At 45.7% G+C, this 21,259-nt stretch overlaps 3 protein-coding genes across 3 annotated transcripts; all 3 read right to left on the bottom strand.

The window, feature by feature from the left end:
* Positions 1-890, bottom strand: LOC145535498 (protein phosphatase inhibitor 2 family member C-like). Its single transcript, XM_081563939.1, has one exon. The coding sequence runs from the start codon at positions 801-803 to the stop codon at positions 162-164; it is 642 nt and encodes a 213-aa protein (XP_081420065.1). The 5' UTR covers positions 804-890; the 3' UTR covers positions 1-161.
* A 7,123-nt stretch (positions 891-8,013) lies between these two features.
* On the bottom strand, positions 8,014-8,899 carry LOC145535908 (protein phosphatase inhibitor 2 family member C-like). Its single transcript, XM_081564249.1, has one exon. The coding sequence runs from the start codon at positions 8,814-8,816 to the stop codon at positions 8,175-8,177; it is 642 nt and encodes a 213-aa protein (XP_081420375.1). The 5' UTR covers positions 8,817-8,899; the 3' UTR covers positions 8,014-8,174.
* A 7,149-nt stretch (positions 8,900-16,048) lies between these two features.
* LOC145535961 (protein phosphatase inhibitor 2 family member C-like) lies at positions 16,049-16,934 on the bottom strand. The gene has a single exon (XM_081564310.1). The coding sequence runs from the start codon at positions 16,849-16,851 to the stop codon at positions 16,210-16,212; it is 642 nt and encodes a 213-aa protein (XP_081420436.1). The 5' UTR covers positions 16,852-16,934; the 3' UTR covers positions 16,049-16,209.
* Between the last annotated feature and the right edge of the window lie 4,325 nt (positions 16,935-21,259).

Here is a 21,259-nt window from a genome sequence, read left to right as displayed (position 1 = left end):
TTTTTCCAGTTAAGCTAATATTTGCGATGTTTACCATTGAATTATCACAGTGCAATGTAACTGTTAAGTATTTCAGTACTTGCCGTGGACTAGAGGAACAAGATGTGGATGCAACAACTGCCACGTGGAGATCCACCATTGTCTACTGTATCAAATGCGTTCTACTTGTCGTCGTCTTCGTCATCATCATTGGTGTACCAGGCGGTCTGGGTCTTCAGGCCTTCGTCGCTGGTGGCACCTTGCTCTGCGTCTTCCTGGGTGGTAGTCTTGTCGTGGCTGACGACGTGCCAACTTTCTTCATCCTCGTCGTCATGCAGTAGATCTGTGGAAATCAGTAGTCTGGCGAGTTTGATGGTCTTTCCATCGCTGTAGTGAAGTTTCCTTTTCCTTTCGAACTGCCGATGTTTCTCTTGTCTGTCAAGGTAGAGTTTGCTGCTATGCGCTCCATCCAGTTCGGGCTCCCGCGCTGGATAGTCGGAATCGGAGGTGTAGATGGCGGCTAATCTCTTGGCTAAGTTGTCGAGAGTCGCGTCGAAAGAAGTTTCTGAACTTCCTTCCCCATAATCCTGCAGACCGAACTGGGGGGTGCTGGGCTCATTCACCTTCATGAAATCGCAGTCTCTGTACTCTGGACGGCAGGTAGCCAAGATGCTCGACTCGTCCCACTTCTGGGATTTCTTTCTATGGACCTCCGGGAGTGGTGCACCGGACTGCTGGGCCGAGCCTGCGACTGAGGAAGCCCTGGGACTTCTCTTTTTCAGGATTCCCTTGATGGGTCGGCGAGAGCTGGTGGAGCCTGACATGTTTGGAGAGTGAAGGGCCGCTGCGGAGTGTTGGGTCACCACAGCGGCCCGCTGTGCTTCAGGCACAAACTGCTGCGCGGTCTGGCTGCCGGACTGTGCCGCCTGCACTAAAGGCCTCGCGCCAGCTCCTGAGTCACAAAGTACCCCGTGGGTGACGCCACAATGGTCGCACCCCTCGTCAGCACCGCCGACAGCACGCCCTCAGCACGCCGACAGCGCCGCCTTCAGCACGCCGACAGAGCACGCCCTCAGCACGCCGACAGCGCCGCCTTCAGCACACCGACAGCGCCGCCTTCAGCACGCTGTCAGCGCCGCAGTCAGCGCATAGTGGAAGTGGGCAGGAGAGTGGGCACCGCCCAAGCTGACCTCTTTTTTTTTTAAGTGTAAGATTAGGAAATCTGGAGAAGGGCATGCCAGTCCACTCCAGTATTCTTGCCTGGAGAATCCCATGGACAGAGGAGCCTGGTGAACCACATAACCCATGGGGTGGCAAAGAGTCGGACACAACTGATCAACTAACACTTTCACTTTTACTTCATAGTATATAGTTATATAACTGAATCACTTTCCTGTACACCAGAAACTAACACAACACTGTAAATCAACTATACTTCAATTTTAAAAAAGTGGCTCCTGAGTGCTGTGGCCCTACTCAGGACATCATCTTACTCCCCTGAGACTCCCCGATCACCTATCCAGCCACCTCATTTTGTCCACCTTGGGTCTCCCCCACTCCTCACTTTTGTCCCCACTTGCCAGCCTCTTGCCAGGGGGCCCTCCTCAAAGACCTGATTTGTCACCAAGGTAGCACTGGAGTGGCAGAACTCCTTTGTAAAACAGACAGGAGCTGGCTCAGTGGCCCAAGTAAGGGACGTAAACTTTTAGCACAGAAGAAAAATGCAAGAGGTTTATGGCATTGAATGTTATCATTTCTACCTCAGTATTTCCCTACACGACTGGTCTTTCGTCTTCTGTTTTCCTCCCTTAGTGTTTTCCTTCTGTCAGGCTCCAGCCTGGCTGGCCTCTCCTGCTGCCACTCACCTGGGTTTCCTCCACCCCTCCTCCCCAGCCATCTGGGGAGGGATGAAGGGATGAAGATGGGTCCCTCTCTCCTCCCAGCACAAGCCAGCACCTTCCCCAACCCCCAGTTTCAACCATGAGCCCCAATGTTCCAAAAGAGGACAATCAGTTCAGTTCAGTCGCTCAGTCGTGTCCGCCTCTCTGTGACCCCTTGAATTGCAGCACGCCAGGCCTCTCTGTCCATCACCAACTCCGGGAGTCTACCCAAACCCATGTCCATGGAGTCGGTGATGCCATCCAACCATCTCATCCTCTGTCGTCCCCTTCTCCTCCAGCCCCCAATCCTACCCAGCATTAGGGTCTTTTCCAATGAGTCAACCCTTCGCATGAGGTGCCCAAAGTATTGGAGTTTCAGCTTCAACATCAGACCTTCCAATGAACACCCAGGATTGATCTCTTTTAGGATGGATTGATTGGATCTCCTTGCAGTCCAAGGGACTCTCAAGAGTCTTCTCCAACACCACAGTTCAAAATCATCAATTCTTCGGCGCTCAGCTTTCTTCATCGTCCAAGTCTCACATCCATACATGACCACTGGAAAATCCATAGCCTTGACTAGGCGGACTTTTGTTGGCAAAGTAATGTCTCTGCTTTTAAATATGCTATCTAGGTTGGCCATAACCTTCCTTCCAAGGAGTAAGCGTCTTTTAATTTCATGGGGGCAATCACCATCAGCAGTGATTCTGGAGCCTAAAAAAAAATAGTCTGACACTGTTTCCACTGTTTCCCCATCTATTTCCCATGAAGTGATGGGACCAGATGCCACGGTCTTAGTCTTCTGAACGTTGAGCTTTAAGCCAAGTTTTTCACTCTCCTCTTTCACCTTCATCAAGAGGCTCTTTAGTTCTTCTTCACTTTCTGCCATAAGGGTGGTGTCATCCGCATACCTGAGCTTATTGATATTTCTCCCGGCAATCTTGATTCCAGCTTGTGTTTCTTCCAGCCCAGCGTTTCTCATGATGTACTCTGCGTATAAGTTAAATAAGCAGGGTGACAATAGACAGCCTTCACGTACTCCTTTTCCTATTTGGAACCAGTCTGTTGTTCCATGTCCAGTTCTAACTGTTGCTTTCTGACCTGCATACAGGTTTCTCAAGAGACAGGTCAGATGGTCTGGTATTCCCATCTCTTTCAGAATTTTCCACAGTTGATTGTGATCCACACAGTCGAAGGCTTTGGCATAGTCAATAAAGCAGAAATAGATGTTTTTCTGGAACTCTCTTGCTTTTTCGATGATCCAGCGGATATTGGCAATTTGATCTCTGGTTCCTCTGCCTTTTCTAAAACCAGCTTGAACATCTGGAAGTTCACGGTTCACGTATTGCTGAAGCCTGTCTTGGAGAATTTTGAGCATTACTTTACTAGCATGTGAGATGAGTGCAATTGTGCAGTAGTTTGAGCATTCTTTGGCATTGCCTTTCTGAATGCAGAGTTCCAAAGAATAGCAAGGAGAGATAAGGAAGCCTTCCTCAGCGATCAGTGCAAAGAAACAGAGGAAAGCAACAGATTGGAAAAGACTAGAGATCTCTTCAAGAAAATTAGAGATACCAAAGGAACATTTCATGCAAAGATAGGCTCGATAAAGGACAGAAATGGTATGGACCTAACAGAAGCAGAAGATATTAAGAAGAGGTGGCAGGAATACACAGAAGAAATGTACAGAAAAGATCTTCATGACCCAGATAATCACGATGGTGTGATCACTCACCTAGAGCCAGACATCCTGGAATGGGAAGTCAAGTGGGCCTTAGAAAGCGTCACTACGAACAAAGCTAGTGGAGGTGATGGAATTCCAGTTTAGCTATTTCAAATCCTCAAAGGTGATGCTGTGAAAGTGCTGCACTCGATATGCCAGCAAATTTGGAAAACTCAGCAGTGGCCGCAGGACTGGAAGAGGTGAGTTTTCCTTCCAATCCCAAAGAAAGGTAATGCCAAAGAGGACAATACAGTGGCATAAAGCAGGAGCCAAAAACAAAGGAAGCATGGTTCGCATTTTACATAACTGCTTCACTTCTGAGACAAAGTGTCTACAATTCCTCATTCAAATAAGTTCAAAACTCAGCATCGCAGGAAAGGATTCTGCCAGAAAACAATGCAGAACCATTTGTTATTGCCTCAGAGGTCCTCATCTCTCTCTGTTGAGCTCGCTACTTGTGACTCCTTCCATGGTTGGTCCATAATCCCTCTTTACTGCCCGCCTCCCCAACCCCAGCCAGCTGTGAGCAGGGCGGCTGCTGCTGCTGAACTAGACCAGGTCTCAAGGGCTAGGCTCCCTCTGTCCTCACCTTCAGGAGACTGGGGCTCCTCTGAAGGCTGCGTGTGGCTTGCTTCGCAGGCATGTGGAAATCCCTTCGTTGCTTCAAGCCGTTACGTAATCTAAGTCAGGACTTGTCCCTCTTTAAATACAGGCATCCTCTTCTTTGAAAGTGTTCCCATCAATGAACATTTCAGAACCATACAGGTCTCCCGCACTAGACTTAGACCTCCTTGAGGGCAGAGATTGTGTTTCATTCATCTTTCTTTCCCTGGCTACTGCACCTGACACAGGGCTGTACTTGGTAAATGCACACACAAAAAATGTGTGCCCTTCAAAGTGCAATTGACACATATACTTGTCCCTGGTGGCATCTTTGTATGAATGAATGTCTCAGGCTCCTGGCCGAGCACAAGCTCGGAGCAGGGGATGGGAGGTGGTAGCAGGAGGACGTGGGCAGTGTGGCAGAGGTCACAGGCCCCTCCTAGAATAGACTGGAGGACATTCTCCTTAGACCAGTTGCACTGTCTGTACAGAAAAGCAGCCCCTGCTACAAGGTGAGGACAGATGTGTGTGATTAGGGGGGAGGGGTGGGGTGGGGTGGGGTGGGGTGGCTTCCACCACCACTAAGGACCTGCACAGAGCCAGTACTGTACGGTGGGGAAAACACCATGCCTGAGTCTGCCAGACAGGCTTGGGTATGAATCCTGATTCTACCACCTAGCAGCTATACATTTGGGCCAACTATGCAATGTTATTTATTTGAAATTTTCTCCTTTCTCAAATGGACAAAATACTATTTCAGAGGATCATTGGCATCACTGAAAGAGATAAGGCTTTCAAAGCCCTGGTACCCTGTCTGATACACTGCATATACTCAATAAATGGTGATTAGTAGTGGCAGGGGTAATAGCATTGCTTTAATTATTTGGCTGAGTGGAGAACTCTTCTTTTCTTCATCATTTCTTCACTAAGATTTTGTGTCCTCTTGATGACGGTTCAGAGTTAATGACTCATTGAGAGCAAGTCATAACTTTTAAAACTAGTGAGCTTAAACCTCCACTCTTTTTTTTTCCCCTCATTTCTCCCCCTCCCTTCCCAGCTCTTTGCTTCTGGGTACCTCTTTGTCTCACTTTCATAGTCCCCTCCCTTTCATCCATATTCATACCGTGTTCTTCATTTACTCTAAAGTGTGAAGGGTTGATAAGTACCTACAGTGTTACTCCCAGAACAAAATCTTTTAAGAGAAAAAAATTCTGATCCTTTGAGTTCAGTATTTGTCAAATTGAGGTTGTAATTTCAAGGAACCAATTTAGTGGCTCTTGACTATCATTTTTTTTAAAATAATACTCTGCCTTATTAGAGCATGCTATTTAGTGTACTAATGTAGAGGGGAAACAATGGAAGCAATTTCAAAGTCTAGGGGGGAAAATGGATTCGCTTTGACCTTCAAGTAGAAGTTACTCTTTTTTAGCAACCCATTTATACCATTTTCTGTCCCAGGTTTTAAATAGCCAGCCTGGCTGAATTTCCTACTTAAAAATGAGTGAACAAATGGTGACATCAAAGGAGTTAAGCAGGGGAGGTGATGTTGATAAAAAGTTGAAACTGGAACTCAACATTTTCAGATACCTTTTTCCAAAGGAAAATCAAACTTAAATAATAAAGGTCCATAATCTATGCATCCTAATACCATGTCACTTAATTAGGAAATCATGATTTGGAAAAAAAAAAAATCTTTTGAGATTACATTTGACAAGGGTACCAAAATCACCACAAAGAAAAGGAAAACTTGATCAAGTGAATCACATCAAAATCAAAACCTTTTGCTTTGCAAAAGTGTCTGTGAGAGGATAATAATAAGCTACCAATTGTGAAAAAAATTGCAAAGAACTCTCAAGGTTGAATAGTAAAATAATCAAAATAGAAAATGAGCAGAAAACATTTCACCGAAGAGGATCTACAGATTGCCAATAAGCACATGGAAAGATGTTCAACATCATTAACTATTAGCAAAAGGCAAATTAAGACACCAGTACACATAGATTAAAAATGACAAATGAAAAATAGAGGTAACACGAAATGCTGGCGAGGATGCAGAGAAACCGGAATGCTCACACGTTGCTGGGTGCTGGTGGGAATGTAAAATGGCACAGTCACTCTGTAAAACAATTTGGCAGTTTCTTAGGGAACTGCAACTACCATGCAAGCCAGCAATTGCACTCCTGGGCATTTATCCCAGAGAAGTGAAAACATATGCTCACACAAAAACCTGTACATGAATGTTCACAGCAGCTTCATTTGTAATACCAAAACCTGGAACTAGTCCATATGTCCTTGAATGGATAAAAGGCTAAAAAATCTGGTATATCCCAAAAGGTTACATGCTACATGTTTTCGTTTATATAATATTCTTGAAATGACAAAATTATAGAAATGGAGACCATGTGGCTGCAAATGGGCAACCTGAGGGATTCTTGCTGTGATGGAATGTTCTGTATCTTGATTGTAGTGATGATGTCAATATCTTGTTGTGGCGTTGCACTAGTTGTTCGATATGTTACCATAGGGAATCTGGGTGAAGGGTACACAGGCTCTCTCTGTATGATTTCTCACAACAGCATGTGAACCCACAATTACATCAGTAATGTTCCAAAGAGCAAAATGGAAATACACACACACACACACACACACACACACACACACACACACACACACACAAAACCTTTGCGCTGTCTTCTGTCCACATACATTCTGGGACTGTAACCATGTCACCAGTTGCACAGGAGTCTGTTGTGAAAAAAAAATCTCAGTTGTTCTCTAAAAGGTAATGAGAACAAATGATGAACTAATAATAGAAAATTGATTAGCAGGCTGTAAACCAAAAAGGGGTAGAAATTTAGCAACTGAATTCTATTTCCTGACTATTACACTTCTGCTATGCAGTCTAGTTTCTCCACATCTTAGAAGATTGGAGGGGCCGTGATGGTTGAAACGGAAGTGACACTGTGGCAACAAGTGTTTCTGATGTTTTGATCATCTATGATACTCCATAAAAACTGTGCTGTGTATGCCCCAGAAACGTGAAAGTGAATTTTATCTTAATTTGCTTTCAGTGTTTACAAGAAAATGACTAAATGTTTTCTTATAAAAACTAGTCCTTTTTCCATGAATCATCAGGTTAAATTGTTCCAGTGTCTACTCTGCCTGTGTGCACTATATGGGCAGACTTGATATCAGTTATTCTTAAAAGTCTAATATTATCTCGGTGGTTCCTTCTCAAACCTGTCTTACTCTCTCCACCCATTGTTTCCTCAGTCCTCCTGGGGCATGTGGTAATAAAGGATAGAGAGGGCAAGACTTCCTGGGGATGAGGAAAGAAAGAGTTATAATCGATATCAAATCTGCCCATATAGTGCACAGAGTAGACTATTGGGACAATTTGAACCTGATAATTCACAGGAAAAGGACTTTTTTTAATCAACAAAACATTTAGTCCTTTTCTTGTAAACACTGAAAGCAAAGTAAGATAAAATTTAAAGTTAAAATGCCACAATCACATAATATATTCCCTCTCAAGTAAACAGGCCGATCACCCTGAAGACAAGTGTTTTACAGCCTGAATATTCATCAGACTACATACCCCACTGTACCAATCGCCTTTTCCCTTTATAACAAAACCATTTCAATTAAAGGTAGTATGGTTAGAAGTGAATATAAATTAGTGCCCCCCCGCACCCCTTTGAAACCTTTAACACATGAAAAGCTATATACTATATACATTTACATTAAGGAACACTTTTCTCAAAGTAATGCGGTTTTAGAGGAATACCAGAATCGGTATTTACGGCAAAGAACCAGAGTACCAAGCAGAGATTTTTCCAGTTAAGCTATTATTTGCGATGTTTACCATTGAATTATCACAGTGCAATGTAACTGTTAAGTATTTCAGTACTTGCCACGGACTAGAGGAACAAGATGTGGATGCAACAACTGCCGCGTGGAGATCCACCATTGTCTACTGTATCAAATGCGGTCTACTTGTCGTCGTCTTCGTCATCATCATTGGTGTACCAGGCGGTCTGGGTCTTCAGGCCTTCGTCGCTGGTGGCACCTTGCTCTGCGTCTTCCTGGGTGGTAGTCTTGTCGTGGCTGATGACGTGCCAACTTTCTTCATCCTCGTCGTCATGCAGTAGATCTGTGGAAATCAGTAGTCTGGCGAGTTTGATGGTCTTTCCATCGCTGTAGTGAAGTTTCCTTTTCCTTTCGAACTGCCGATGTTTCTCTTGTCTGTCAAGGTAGAGTTTGCTGCTATGCGCTCCATCCAGTTCGGGCTCCCGCGCTGGATAGTCGGAATCGGAGGTGTAGATGGCGGCTAATCTCTTGGCTAAGTTGTCGAGAGTCGCGTCGAAAGAAGTTTCTGAACTTCCTTCCCCATAATCCTGCAGACCGAACTGGGGGGTGCTGGGCTCATTCACCTTCATGAAATCGCAGTCTCTGTACTCTGGACGGCAGGTAGCCAAGATGCTCGACTCGTCCCACTTCTGGGATTTCTTTCTATGGACCTCCGGGAGTGGTGCACCGGACTGCTGGGCCGAGCCTGCGACTGAGGAAGCCCTGGGACTTCTCTTTTTCAGGATTCCCTTGATGGGTCGGCGAGAGCTGGTGGAGCCTGACATGTTTGGAGAGTGAAGGGCCGCTGCGGAGTGTTGGGTCACCACAGCGGCCCGCTGTGCTTCAGGCACAAACTGCTGCGCGGTCTGGCTGCCGGACTGTGCCGCCTGCACTAAAGGCCTCGCGCCAGCTCCTGAGTCACAAAGTACCCCGTGGGTGACGCCACAATGGTCGCACCCCTCGTCAGCACCACGGACAGCACCCCCTCAGCACGCCCTCAGCACGCCCTCAGCACGCCGACAGCGCCGCCTTCAGCACGCCGACAGAGCTCGCCCTCAGCACGCCGACAGCGCCGCCTTCAGCACGCCGACAGCGCCGCCTTCAGCACGCTGTCAGCGCCGCAGTCAGCGCATAGTGGAAGTGGGCAGGAGAGTGGGCACCGCCCAAGCGGACCTCTTTTTTTTTTAAGTGTAAGATTAGGAAATCTGGAGAAGGGCATGCCAGTCCACTCCAGTATTCTTGCCTGGAGAATCCCATGGACAGAGGAGCCTGGTGAACCACATAACCCATGGGGTGGCAAAGAGTCGGACACAACTGATCAACTAACACTTTCACTTTTACTTCATAGTATATAGTTATATAACTGAATCACTTTCCTGTACACCAGAAACTAACACAACACTGTAAATCAACTATACTTCAATTTTAAAAAAGTGGCTCCTGAGTGCTGTGGCCCTACTCAGGACATCATCTTACTCCCCTGAGACTCCCAGATCACCTATCCAGCCACCTCATTTTGTCCACCTTGGGTCTTCCCCACTCCTCACTTTTGTCCCCACTTGCCAGCCTCTTGCCAGGGGGCCCTCCTCAAAGACCTGATTTGTCACCAAGGTAGCACTGGAGTGGCAGAACTCCTTTGTAAAACAGACAGGAGCTGGCTCAGTGGCCCAAGTAAGGGACGTAAACTTTTAGCACAGAAGAAAAATGCAAGAGGTTTATGGCATTGAATGTTATCATTTCTACCTCAGTATTTCCCTACACGACTGGAGTCTTTCGTCTTCTGTTTTCCTCCCTTAGTGTTTTCCTTCTGTCAGGCTCCAGCCTGGCTGGCCTCTCCTGCTGCCACTCTCCTGGGTTTCCTCCACCCCTCCTCCCCAGCCATCTGGGGAGGGATGAAGGGATGAAGATGGGTCCCTCTCTCCTCCCAGCACAAGCCAGCACCTTCCCCAACCCCCAGTTTCAACCATGAGCCCCAATGTTCCAAAAGAGGACAATCAGTTCAGTTCAGTCACTCAGTCATGTCCGCCTCTCTGTGACCCCTTGAATTGCAGCACGCCAGGCCTCTCTGTCCATCACCAACTCCGGGAGTCTACCCAAACCCATGTCCATGGAGTCGGTGATGCCATCCAACCATCTCATCCTCTGTCGTCCCCTTCTCCTCCAGCCCCCAATCCTACCCAGCATTAGGGTCTTTTCCAATGAGTCAACCCTTCGCATGAGGTGCCCAAAGTATTGGAGTTTCAGCTTCAACATCAGACCTTCCAATGAACACCCAGGATTGATCTCTTTTAGGATGGATTGATTGGATCTCCTTGCAGTCCAAGGGACTCTCAAGAGTCTTCTCCAACACCACAGTTCAAAATCATCAATTCTTCGGCGCTCAGCTTTCTTCATCGTCCAAGTCTCACATCCATACATGACCACTGGAAAATCCATAGCCTTGACTAGGCGGACTTTTGTTGGCAAAGTAATGTCTCTGCTTTTAAATATGCTATCTAGGTTGGCCATAACCTTCCTTCCAAGGAGTAAGCGTCTTTTAATTTCATGGGGGCAATCACCATCAGCAGTGATTCTGGAGCCTAAAAAAAAATAGTCTGACACTGTTTCCACTGTTTCCCCATCTATTTCCCATGAAGTGATGGGACCAGATGCCACGGTCTTAGTCTTCTGAACGTTGAGCTTTAAGCCAAGTTTTTCACTCTCCTCTTTCACCTTCATCAAGAGGCTCTTTAGTTCTTCTTCACTTTCTGCCATAAGGGTGGTGTCATCCGCATACCTGAGCTTATTGATATTTCTCCCGGCAATCTTGATTCCAGCTTGTGTTTCTTCCAGCCCAGCGTTTCTCATGATGTACTCTGCGTATAACTTAAATAAGCAGGGTGACAATAGACAGCCTTCACGTACTCCTTTTCCTATTTGGAACCAGTCTGTTGTTCCATGTCCAGTTCTAACTGTTGCTTTCTGACCTGCATACAGGTTTCTCAAGAGACAGGTCAGATGGTCTGGTATTCCCATCTCTTTCAGAATTTTCCACAGTTGATTGTGATCCACACAGTCGAAGGCTTTGGCATAGTCAATAAAGCAGAAATAGATGTTTTTCTGGAACTCTCTTGCTTTTTCGATGATCCAGCGGATATTGGCAATTTGATCTCTGGTTCCTCTGCCTTTTCTAAAACCAGCTTGAACATCTGGAAGTTCACGGTTCACGTATTGCTGAAGCCTGTCTTGGAGAATTTTGAGCATTACTTTACTAGCATGTGAGATGAGTGCAATTGTGCAGTAGTTTGAGCATTCTTTGGCATTGCCTTTCTGAATGCAGAGTTCCAAAGAATAGCAAGGAGAGATAAGGAAGCCTTCCTCAGCGATCAGTGCAAAGAAACAGAGGAAAGCAACAGATTGGAAAAGACTAGAGATCTCTTCAAGAAAATTAGAGATACCAAAGGAACATTTCATGCAAAGATAGGCTCGATAAAGGACAGAAATGGTATGGACCTAACAGAAGCAGAAGATATTAAGAAGAGGTGGCAGGAATACACAGAAGAAATGTACAGAAAAGATCTTCACGACCCAGATAATCACGATGGTGTGATCACTCACCTAGAGCCAGACATCCTGGAATGGGAAGTCAAGTGGGCCTTAGAAAGCGTCACTACGAACAAAGCTAGTGGAGGTGATGGAATTCCAGTTTAGCTATTTCAAATCCTCAAAGGTGATGCTGTGAAAGTGCTGCACTCGATATGCCAGCAAATTTGGAAAACTCAGCAGTGGCCGCAGGACTGGAAGAGGTGAGTTTTCCTTCCAATCCCAAAGAAAGGTAATGCCAAAGAGGACAATACAGTGGCATAAAGCAGGAGCCAAAAACAAAGGAAGCATGGTTCGCATTTTACATAACTGCTTCACTTCTGAGACAAAGTGTCTACAATTCCTCATTCAAATAAGTTCAAAACTCAGCATCGCAGGAAAGGATTCTGCCAGAAAACAATGCAGAACCATTTGTTATTGCCTCAGAGGTCCTCATCTCTCTCTGTTGAGCTCGCTACTTGTGACTCCTTCCATGGTTGGTCCATAATCCCTCTTTACTGCCCGCCTCCCCAACCCCAGCCAGCTGTGAGCAGGGCGGCTGCTGCTGCTGAACTAGACCAGGTCTCAAGGGCTAGGCTCCCTCTGTCCTCACCTTCAGGAGACTGGGGCTCCTCTGAAGGCTGCGTGTGGCTTGCTTCGCAGGCATGTGGAAATCCCTTCGTTGCTTCAAGCCGTTACGTAATCTAAGTCAGGACTTGTCCCTCTTTAAATACAGGCATCCTCTTCTTTGAAAGTGTTCCCATCAATGAACATTTCAGAACCATACAGGTCTCCCGCACTAGACTTAGACCTCCTTGAGGGCAGAGATTGTGTTTCATTCATCTTTCTTTCCCTGGCTACTGCACCTGACACAGGGCTGTACTTGGTAAATGCACACACAAAAAATGTGTGCCCTTCAAAGTGCAATTGACACATATACTTGTCCCTGGTGGCATCTTTGTATGAATGAATGTCTCAGGCTCCTGGCCGAGCACAAGCTCGGAGCAGGGGATGGGAGGTGGTAGCAGGAGGACGTGGGCAGTGTGGCAGAGGTCACAGGCCCCTCCTAGAATAGACTGGAGGACATTCTCCTTAGACCAGTTGCACTGTCTGTACAGAAAAGCAGCCCCTGCTACAAGGTGAGGACAGATGTGTGTGATTAGGGGGGAGGGGTGGGGTGGGGTGGGGTGGGGTGGCTTCCACCACCACTAAGGACCTGCACAGAGCCAGTACTGTACGGTGGGGAAAACACCATGCCTGAGTCTGCCAGACAGGCTTGGGTATGAATCCTGATTCTACCACCTAGCAGCTATACATTTGGGCCAACTATGCAATGTTATTTATTTGAAATTTTCTCCTTTCTCAAATGGACAAAATACTATTTCAGAGGATCATTGGCATCACTGAAAGAGATAAGGCTTTCAAAGCCCTGGTACCCTGTCTGATACACTGCATATACTCAATAAATGGTGATTAGTAGTGGCAGGGGTAATAGCATTGCTTTAATTATTTGGCTGAGTGGAGAACTCTTCTTTTCTTCATCATTTCTTCACTAAGATTTTGTGTCCTCTTGATGACGGTTCAGAGTTAATGACTCATTGAGAGCAAGTCATAACTTTTAAAACTAGTGAGCTTAAACCTCCACTCTTTTTTTTCCCCCTCATTTCTCCCCCTCCCTTCCCAGCTCTTTGCTTCTGGGTACCTCTTTGTCTCACTTTCATAGTCCCCTCCCTTTCATCCATATTCATACCGTGTTCTTCATTTACTCTAAAGTGTGAAGGGTTGATAAGTACCTACAGTGTTACTCCCAGAACAAAATCTTTTAAGAGAAAAAAATTCTGATCCTTTGAGTTCAGTATTTGTCAAATTGAGGTTGTAATTTCAAGGAACCAATTTAGTGGCTCTTGACTATCATTTTTTTTAAAATAATACTCTGCCTTATTAGAGCATGCTATTTAGTGTACTAATGTAGAGGGGAAACAATGGAAGCAATTTCAAAGTCTAGGGGGGAAAATGGATTCGCTTTGACCTTCAAGTAGAAGTTACTCTTTTTTAGCAACCCATTTATACCATTTTCTGTCCCAGGTTTTAAATAGCCAGCCTGGCTGAATTTCCTACTTAAAAATGAGTGAACAAATGGTGACATCAAAGGAGTTAAGCAGGGGAGGTGATGTTGATAAAAAGTTGAAACTGGAACTCAACATTTTCAGATACCTTTTTCCAAAGGAAAATCAAACTTAAATAATAAAGGTCCATAATCTATGCATCCTAATACCATGTCACTTAATTAGGAAATCATGATTTGGAAAAAAAAAAAATCTTTTGAGATTACATTTGACAAGGGTACCAAAATCACCACAAAGAAAAGGAAAACTTGATCAAGTGAATCACATCAAAATCAAAACCTTTTGCTTTGCAAAAGTGTCTGTGAGAGGATAATAATAAGCTACCAATTGTGAAAAAAATTGCAAAGAACTCTCAAGGTTGAATAGTAAAATAATCAAAATAGAAAATGAGCAGAAAACATTTCACCGAAGAGGATCTACAGATTGCCAATAAGCACATGGAAAGATGTTCAACATCATTAACTATTAGCAAAAGGCAAATTAAGACACCAGTACACATAGATTAAAAATGACAAATGAAAAATAGAGGTAACACGAAATGCTGGCGAGGATGCAGAGAAACCGGAATGCTCACACGTTGCTGGGTGCTGGTGGGAATGTAAAATGGCACAGTCACTCTGTAAAACAATTTGGCAGTTTCTTAGGGAACTGCAACTACCATGCAAGCCAGCAATTGCACTCCTGGGCATTTATCCCAGAGAAGTGAAAACATATGCTCACACAAAAACCTGTACATGAATGTTCACAGCAGCTTCATTTGTAATACCAAAACCTGGAACTAGTCCATATGTCCTTGAATGGATAAAAGGCTAAAAAATCTGGTATATCCCAAAAGGTTACATGCTACATGTTTTCGTTTATATAATATTCTTGAAATGACAAAATTATAGAAATGGAGACCATGTGGCTGCAAATGGGCAACCTGAGGGATTCTTGCTGTGATGGAATGTTCTGTATCTTGATTGTAGTGATGATGTCAATATCTTGTTGTGGCGTTGCACTAGTTGTTCGATATGTTACCATAGGGAATCTGGGTGAAGGGTACACAGGCTCTCTCTGTATGATTTCTCACAACAGCATGTGAACCCACAATTACATCAGTAATGTTCCAAAGAGCAAAATGGAAATACACACACACACACACACACACACACACACACACACACACACACACAAAACCTTTGCGCTGTCTTCTGTCCACATACATTCTGGGACTGTAACCATGTCACCAGTTGCACAGGAGTCTGTTGTGAAAAAAAAATCTCAGTTGTTCTCTAAAAGGTAATGAGAACAAATGATGAACTAATAATAGAAAATTGATTAGCAGGCTGTAAACCAAAAAGGGGTAGAAATTTAGCAACTGAATTCTATTTCCTGACTATTACACTTCTGCTATGCAGTCTAGTTTCTCCACATCTTAGAAGATTGGAGGGGCCGTGATGGTTGAAACGGAAGTGACACTGTGGCAACAAGTGTTTCTGATGTTTTGATCATCTATGATACTCCATAAAAACTGTGCTGTGTATGCCCCAGAAACGTGAAAGTGAATTTTATCTTAATTTGCTTTCAGTGTTTACAAGAAAATGACTAAATGTTTTCTTATAAAAACTAGTCCTTTTTCCATGAATCATCAGGTTAAATTGTTCCAGTGTCTACTCTGCCTGTGTGCACTATATGGGCAGACTTGATATCAGTTATTCTTAAAAGTCTAATATTATCTCGGTGGTTCCTTCTCAAACCTGTCTTACTCTCTCCACCCATTGTTTCCTCAGTCCTCCTGGGGCATGTGGTAATAAAGGATAGAGAGGGCAAGACTTCCTGGGGATGAGGAAAGAAAGAGTTATAATCGATATCAAATCTGCCCATATAGTGCACAGAGTAGACTATTGGGACAATTTGAACCTGATAATTCACAGGAAAAGGACTTTTTTTAATCAACAAAACATTTAGTCCTTTTCTTGTAAACACTGAAAGCAAAGTAAGATAAAATTTAAAGTTAAAATGCCACAATCACATAATATATTCCCTCTCAAGTAAACAGGCCGATCACCCTGAAGACAAGTGTTTTACAGCCTGAATATTCATCAGACTACATACCCCACTGTACCAATCGCCTTTTCCCTTTATAACAAAACCATTTCAATTAAAGGTAGTATGGTTAGAAGTGAATATAAATTAGTGCCCCCCCGCACCCCTTTGAAACCTTTAACACATGAAAAGCTATATACTATATACATTTACATTAAGGAACACTTTTCTCAAAGTAATGCGGTTTTAGAGGAATACCAGAATCGGTATTTACGGCAAAGAACCAGAGTACCAAGCAGAGATTTTTCCAGTTAAGCTATTATTTGCGATGTTTACCATTGAATTATCACAGTGCAATGTAACTGTTAAGTATTTCAGTACTTGCCACGGACTAGAGGAACAAGATGTGGATGCAACAACTGCCGCGTGGAGATCCACCATTGTCTACTGTATCAAATGCGGTCTACTTGTCGTCGTCTTCGTCATCATCATTGGTGTACCAGGCGGTCTGGGTCTTCAGGCCTTCGTCGCTGGTGGCACCTTGCTCTGCGTCTTCCTGGGTGGTAGTCTTGTCGTGGCTGACGACGTGCCAACTTTCTTCATCCTCGTCGTCATGCAGTAGATCTGTGGAAATCAGTAGTCTGGCGAGTTTGATGGTCTTTCCATCGCTGTAGTGAAGTTTCCTTTTCCTTTCGAACTGCCGATGTTTCTCTTGTCTGTCAAGGTAGAGTTTGCTGCTATGCGCTCCATCCAGTTCGGGCTCCCGCGCTGGATAGTCGGAATCGGAGGTGTAGATGGCGGCTAATCTCTTGGCTAAGTTGTCGAGAGTCGCGTCGAAAGAAGTTTCTGAACTTCCTTCCCCATAATCCTGCAGACCGAACTGGGGGGTGCTGGGCTCATTCACCTTCATGAAATCGCAGTCTCTGTACTCTGGACGGCAGGTAGCCAAGATGCTCGACTCGTCCCACTTCTGGGATTTCTTTCTATGGACCTCCGGGAGTGGTGCACCGGACTGCTGGGCCGAGCCTGCGACTGAGGAAGCCCTGGGACTTCTCTTTTTCAGGATTCCCTTGATGGGTCGGCGAGAGCTGGTGGAGCCTGACATGTTTGGAGAGTGAAGGGCCGCTGCGGAGTGTTGGGTCACCACAGCGGCCCGCTGTGCTTCAGGCACAAACTGCTGCGCGGTCTGGCTGCCGGACTGTGCCGCCTGCACTAAAGGCCTCGCGCCAGCTCCTGAGTCACAAAGTACCCCGTGGGTGACGCCACAATGGTCGCACCCCTCGTCAGCACCACGGACAGCACCCCCTCAGCACGCCCTCAGCACGCCCTCAGCACGCCGACAGCGCCGCCTTCAGCACGCCGACAGAGCTCGCCCTCAGCACGCCGACAGCGCCGCCTTCAGCACGCCGACAGCGCCGCCTTCAGCACGCTGTCAGCGCCGCAGTCAGCGCATAGTGGAAGTGGGCAGGAGAGTGGGCACCGCCCAAGCGGACCTCTTTTTTTTTTAAGTGTAAGATTAGGAAATCTGGAGAAGGGCATGCCAGTCCACTCCAGTATTCTTGCCTGGAGAATCCCATGGACAGAGGAGCCTGGTGAACCACATAACCCATGGGGTGGCAAAGAGTCGGACACAACTGATCAACTAACACTTTCACTTTTACTTCATAGTATATAGTTATATAACTGAATCACTTTCCTGTACACCAGAAACTAACACAACACTGTAAATCAACTATACTTCAATTTTAAAAAAGTGGCTCCTGAGTGCTGTGGCCCTACTCAGGACATCATCTTACTCCCCTGAGACTCCCAGATCACCTATCCAGCCACCTCATTTTGTCCACCTTGGGTCTTCCCCACTCCTCACTTTTGTCCCCACTTGCCAGCCTCTTGCCAGGGGGCCCTCCTCAAAGACCTGATTTGTCACCAAGGTAGCACTGGAGTGGCAGAACTCCTTTGTAAAACAGACAGGAGCTGGCTCAGTGGCCCAAGTAAGGGACGTAAACTTTTAGCACAGAAGAAAAATGCAAGAGGTTTATGGCATTGAATGTTATCATTTCTACCTCAGTATTTCCCTACACGACTGGAGTCTTTCGTCTTCTGTTTTCCTCCCTTAGTGTTTTCCTTCTGTCAGGCTCCAGCCTGGCTGGCCTCTCCTGCTGCCACTCTCCTGGGTTTCCTCCACCCCTCCTCCCCAGCCATCTGGGGAGGGATGAAGGGATGAAGATGGGTCCCTCTCTCCTCCCAGCACAAGCCAGCACCTTCCCCAACCCCCAGTTTCAACCATGAGCCCCAATGTTCCAAAAGAGGACAATCAGTTCAGTTCAGTCACTCAGTCATGTCCGCCTCTCTGTGACCCCTTGAATTGCAGCACGCCAGGCCTCTCTGTCCATCACCAACTCCGGGAGTCTACCCAAACCCATGTCCATGGAGTCGGTGATGCCATCCAACCATCTCATCCTCTGTCGTCCCCTTCTCCTCCAGCCCCCAATCCTACCCAGCATTAGGGTCTTTTCCAATGAGTCAACCCTTCGCATGAGGTGCCCAAAGTATTGGAGTTTCAGCTTCAACATCAGACCTTCCAATGAACACCCAGGATTGATCTCTTTTAGGATGGATTGATTGGATCTCCTTGCAGTCCAAGGGACTCTCAAGAGTCTTCTCCAACACCACAGTTCAAAATCATCAATTCTTCGGCGCTCAGCTTTCTTCATCGTCCAAGTCTCACATCCATACATGACCACTGGAAAATCCATAGCCTTGACTAGGCGGACTTTTGTTGGCAAAGTAATGTCTCTGCTTTTAAATATGCTATCTAGGTTGGCCATAACCTTCCTTCCAAGGAGTAAGCGTCTTTTAATTTCATGGGGGCAATCACCATCAGCAGTGATTCTGGAGCCTAAAAAAAAATAGTCTGACACTGTTTCCACTGTTTCCCCATCTATTTCCCATGAAGTGATGGGACCAGATGCCACGGTCTTAGTCTTCTGAACGTTGAGCTTTAAGCCAAGTTTTTCACTCTCCTCTTTCACCTTCATCAAGAGGCTCTTTAGTTCTTCTTCACTTTCTGCCATAAGGGTGGTGTCATCCGCATACCTGAGCTTATTGATATTTCTCCCGGCAATCTTGATTCCAGCTTGTGTTTCTTCCAGCCCAGCGTTTCTCATGATGTACTCTGCGTATAACTTAAATAAGCAGGGTGACAATAGACAGCCTTCACGTACTCCTTTTCCTATTTGGAACCAGTCTGTTGTTCCATGTCCAGTTCTAACTGTTGCTTTCTGACCTGCATACAGGTTTCTCAAGAGACAGGTCAGATGGTCTGGTATTCCCATCTCTTTCAGAATTTTCCACAGTTGATTGTGATCCACACAGTCGAAGGCTTTGGCATAGTCAATAAAGCAGAAATAGATGTTTTTCTGGAACTCTCTTGCTTTTTCGATGATCCAGCGGATATTGGCAATTTGATCTCTGGTTCCTCTGCCTTTTCTAAAACCAGCTTGAACATCTGGAAGTTCACGGTTCACGTATTGCTGAAGCCTGTCTTGGAGAATTTTGAGCATTACTTTACTAGCATGTGAGATGAGTGCAATTGTGCAGTAGTTTGAGCATTCTTTGGCATTGCCTTTCTGAATGCAGAGTTCCAAAGAATAGCAAGGAGAGATAAGGAAGCCTTCCTCAGCGATCAGTGCAAAGAAACAGAGGAAAGCAACAGATTGGAAAAGACTAGAGATCTCTTCAAGAAAATTAGAGATACCAAAGGAACATTTCATGCAAAGATAGGCTCGATAAAGGACAGAAATGGTATGGACCTAACAGAAGCAGAAGATATTAAGAAGAGGTGGCAGGAATACACAGAAGAAATGTACAGAAAAGATCTTCACGACCCAGATAATCACGATGGTGTGATCACTCACCTAGAGCCAGACATCCTGGAATGGGAAGTCAAGTGGGCCTTAGAAAGCGTCACTACGAACAAAGCTAGTGGAGGTGATGGAATTCCAGTTTAGCTATTTCAAATCCTCAAAGGTGATGCTGTGAAAGTGCTGCACTCGATATGCCAGCAAATTTGGAAAACTCAGCAGTGGCCGCAGGACTGGAAGAGGTGAGTTTTCCTTCCAATCCCAAAGAAAGGTAATGCCAAAGAGGACAATACAGTGGCATAAAGCAGGAGCCAAAAACAAAGGAAGCATGGTTCGCATTTTACATAACTGCTTCACTTCTGAGACAAAGTGTCTACAATTCCTCATTCAAATAAGTTCAAAACTCAGCATCGCAGGAAAGGATTCTGCCAGAAAACAATGCAGAACCATTTGTTATTGCCTCAGAGGTCCTCATCTCTCTCTGTTGAGCTCGCTACTTGTGACTCCTTCCATGGTTGGTCCATAATCCCTCTTTACTGCCCGCCTCCCCAACCCCAGCCAGCTGTGAGCAGGGCGGCTGCTGCTGCTGAACTAGACCAGGTCTCAAGGGCTAGGCTCCCTCTGTCCTCACCTTCAGGAGACTGGGGCTCCTCTGAAGGCTGCGTGTGGCTTGCTTCGCAGGCATGTGGAAATCCCTTCGTTGCTTCAAGCCGTTACGTAATCTAAGTCAGGACTTGTCCCTCTTTAAATACAGGCATCCTCTTCTTTGAAAGTGTTCCCATCAATGAACATTTCAGAACCATACAGGTCTCCCGCACTAGACTTAGACCTCCTTGAGGGCAGAGATTGTGTTTCATTCATCTTTCTTTCCCTGGCTACTGCACCTGACACAGGGCTGTACTTGGTAAATGCACACACAAAAAATGTGTGCCCTTCAAAGTGCAATTGACACATATACTTGTCCCTGGTGGCATCTTTGTATGAATGAATGTCTCAGGCTCCTGGCCGAGCACAAGCTCGGAGCAGGGGATGGGAGGTGGTAGCAGGAGGACGTGGGCAGTGTGGCAGAGGTCACAGGCCCCTCCTAGAATAGACTGGAGGACATTCTCCTTAGACCAGTTGCACTGTCTGTACAGAAAAGCAGCCCCTGCTACAAGGTGAGGACAGATGTGTGTGATTAGGGGGGAGGGGTGGGGTGGGGTGGGGTGGGGTGGCTTCCACCACCACTAAGGACCTGCACAGAGCCAGTACTGTACGGTGGGGAAAACACCATGCCTGAGTCTGCCAGACAGGCTTGGGTATGAATCCTGATTCTACCACCTAGCAGCTATACATTTGGGCCAACTATGCAATGTTATTTATTTGAAATTTTCTCCTTTCTCAAATGGACAAAATACTATTTCAGAGGATCATTGGCATCACTGAAAGAGATAAGGCTTTCAAAGCCCTGGTACCCTGTCTGATACACTGCATATACTCAATAAATGGTGATTAGTAGTGGCAGGGGTAATAGCATTGCTTTAATTATTTGGCTGAGTGGAGAACTCTTCTTTTCTTCATCATTTCTTCACTAAGATTTTGTGTCCTCTTGATGACGGTTCAGAGTTAATGACTCATTGAGAGCAAGTCATAACTTTTAAAACTAGTGAG

This window comes from Giraffa tippelskirchi, chromosome X (assembly GCF_054371585.1).
Source record: "Giraffa tippelskirchi isolate mGirTip1 chromosome X, T2T-mGirTip1v1.2.pri, whole genome shotgun sequence".
Lineage (NCBI taxonomy): Eukaryota > Metazoa > Chordata > Mammalia > Artiodactyla > Giraffidae > Giraffa > Giraffa tippelskirchi.
This window is presented reverse-complemented; position numbering and strand designations above follow the sequence as displayed.

Coding starts and splice junctions, on each gene's coding strand:
- LOC145535961 (XM_081564310.1), bottom strand. CDS start 16,851: ATGTCAGGCTCCACCAGCTCTCGCCGACCCATCAAGGGAATCCTGAAA.
- LOC145535498 (XM_081563939.1), bottom strand. CDS start 803: ATGTCAGGCTCCACCAGCTCTCGCCGACCCATCAAGGGAATCCTGAAA.
- LOC145535908 (XM_081564249.1), bottom strand. CDS start 8,816: ATGTCAGGCTCCACCAGCTCTCGCCGACCCATCAAGGGAATCCTGAAA.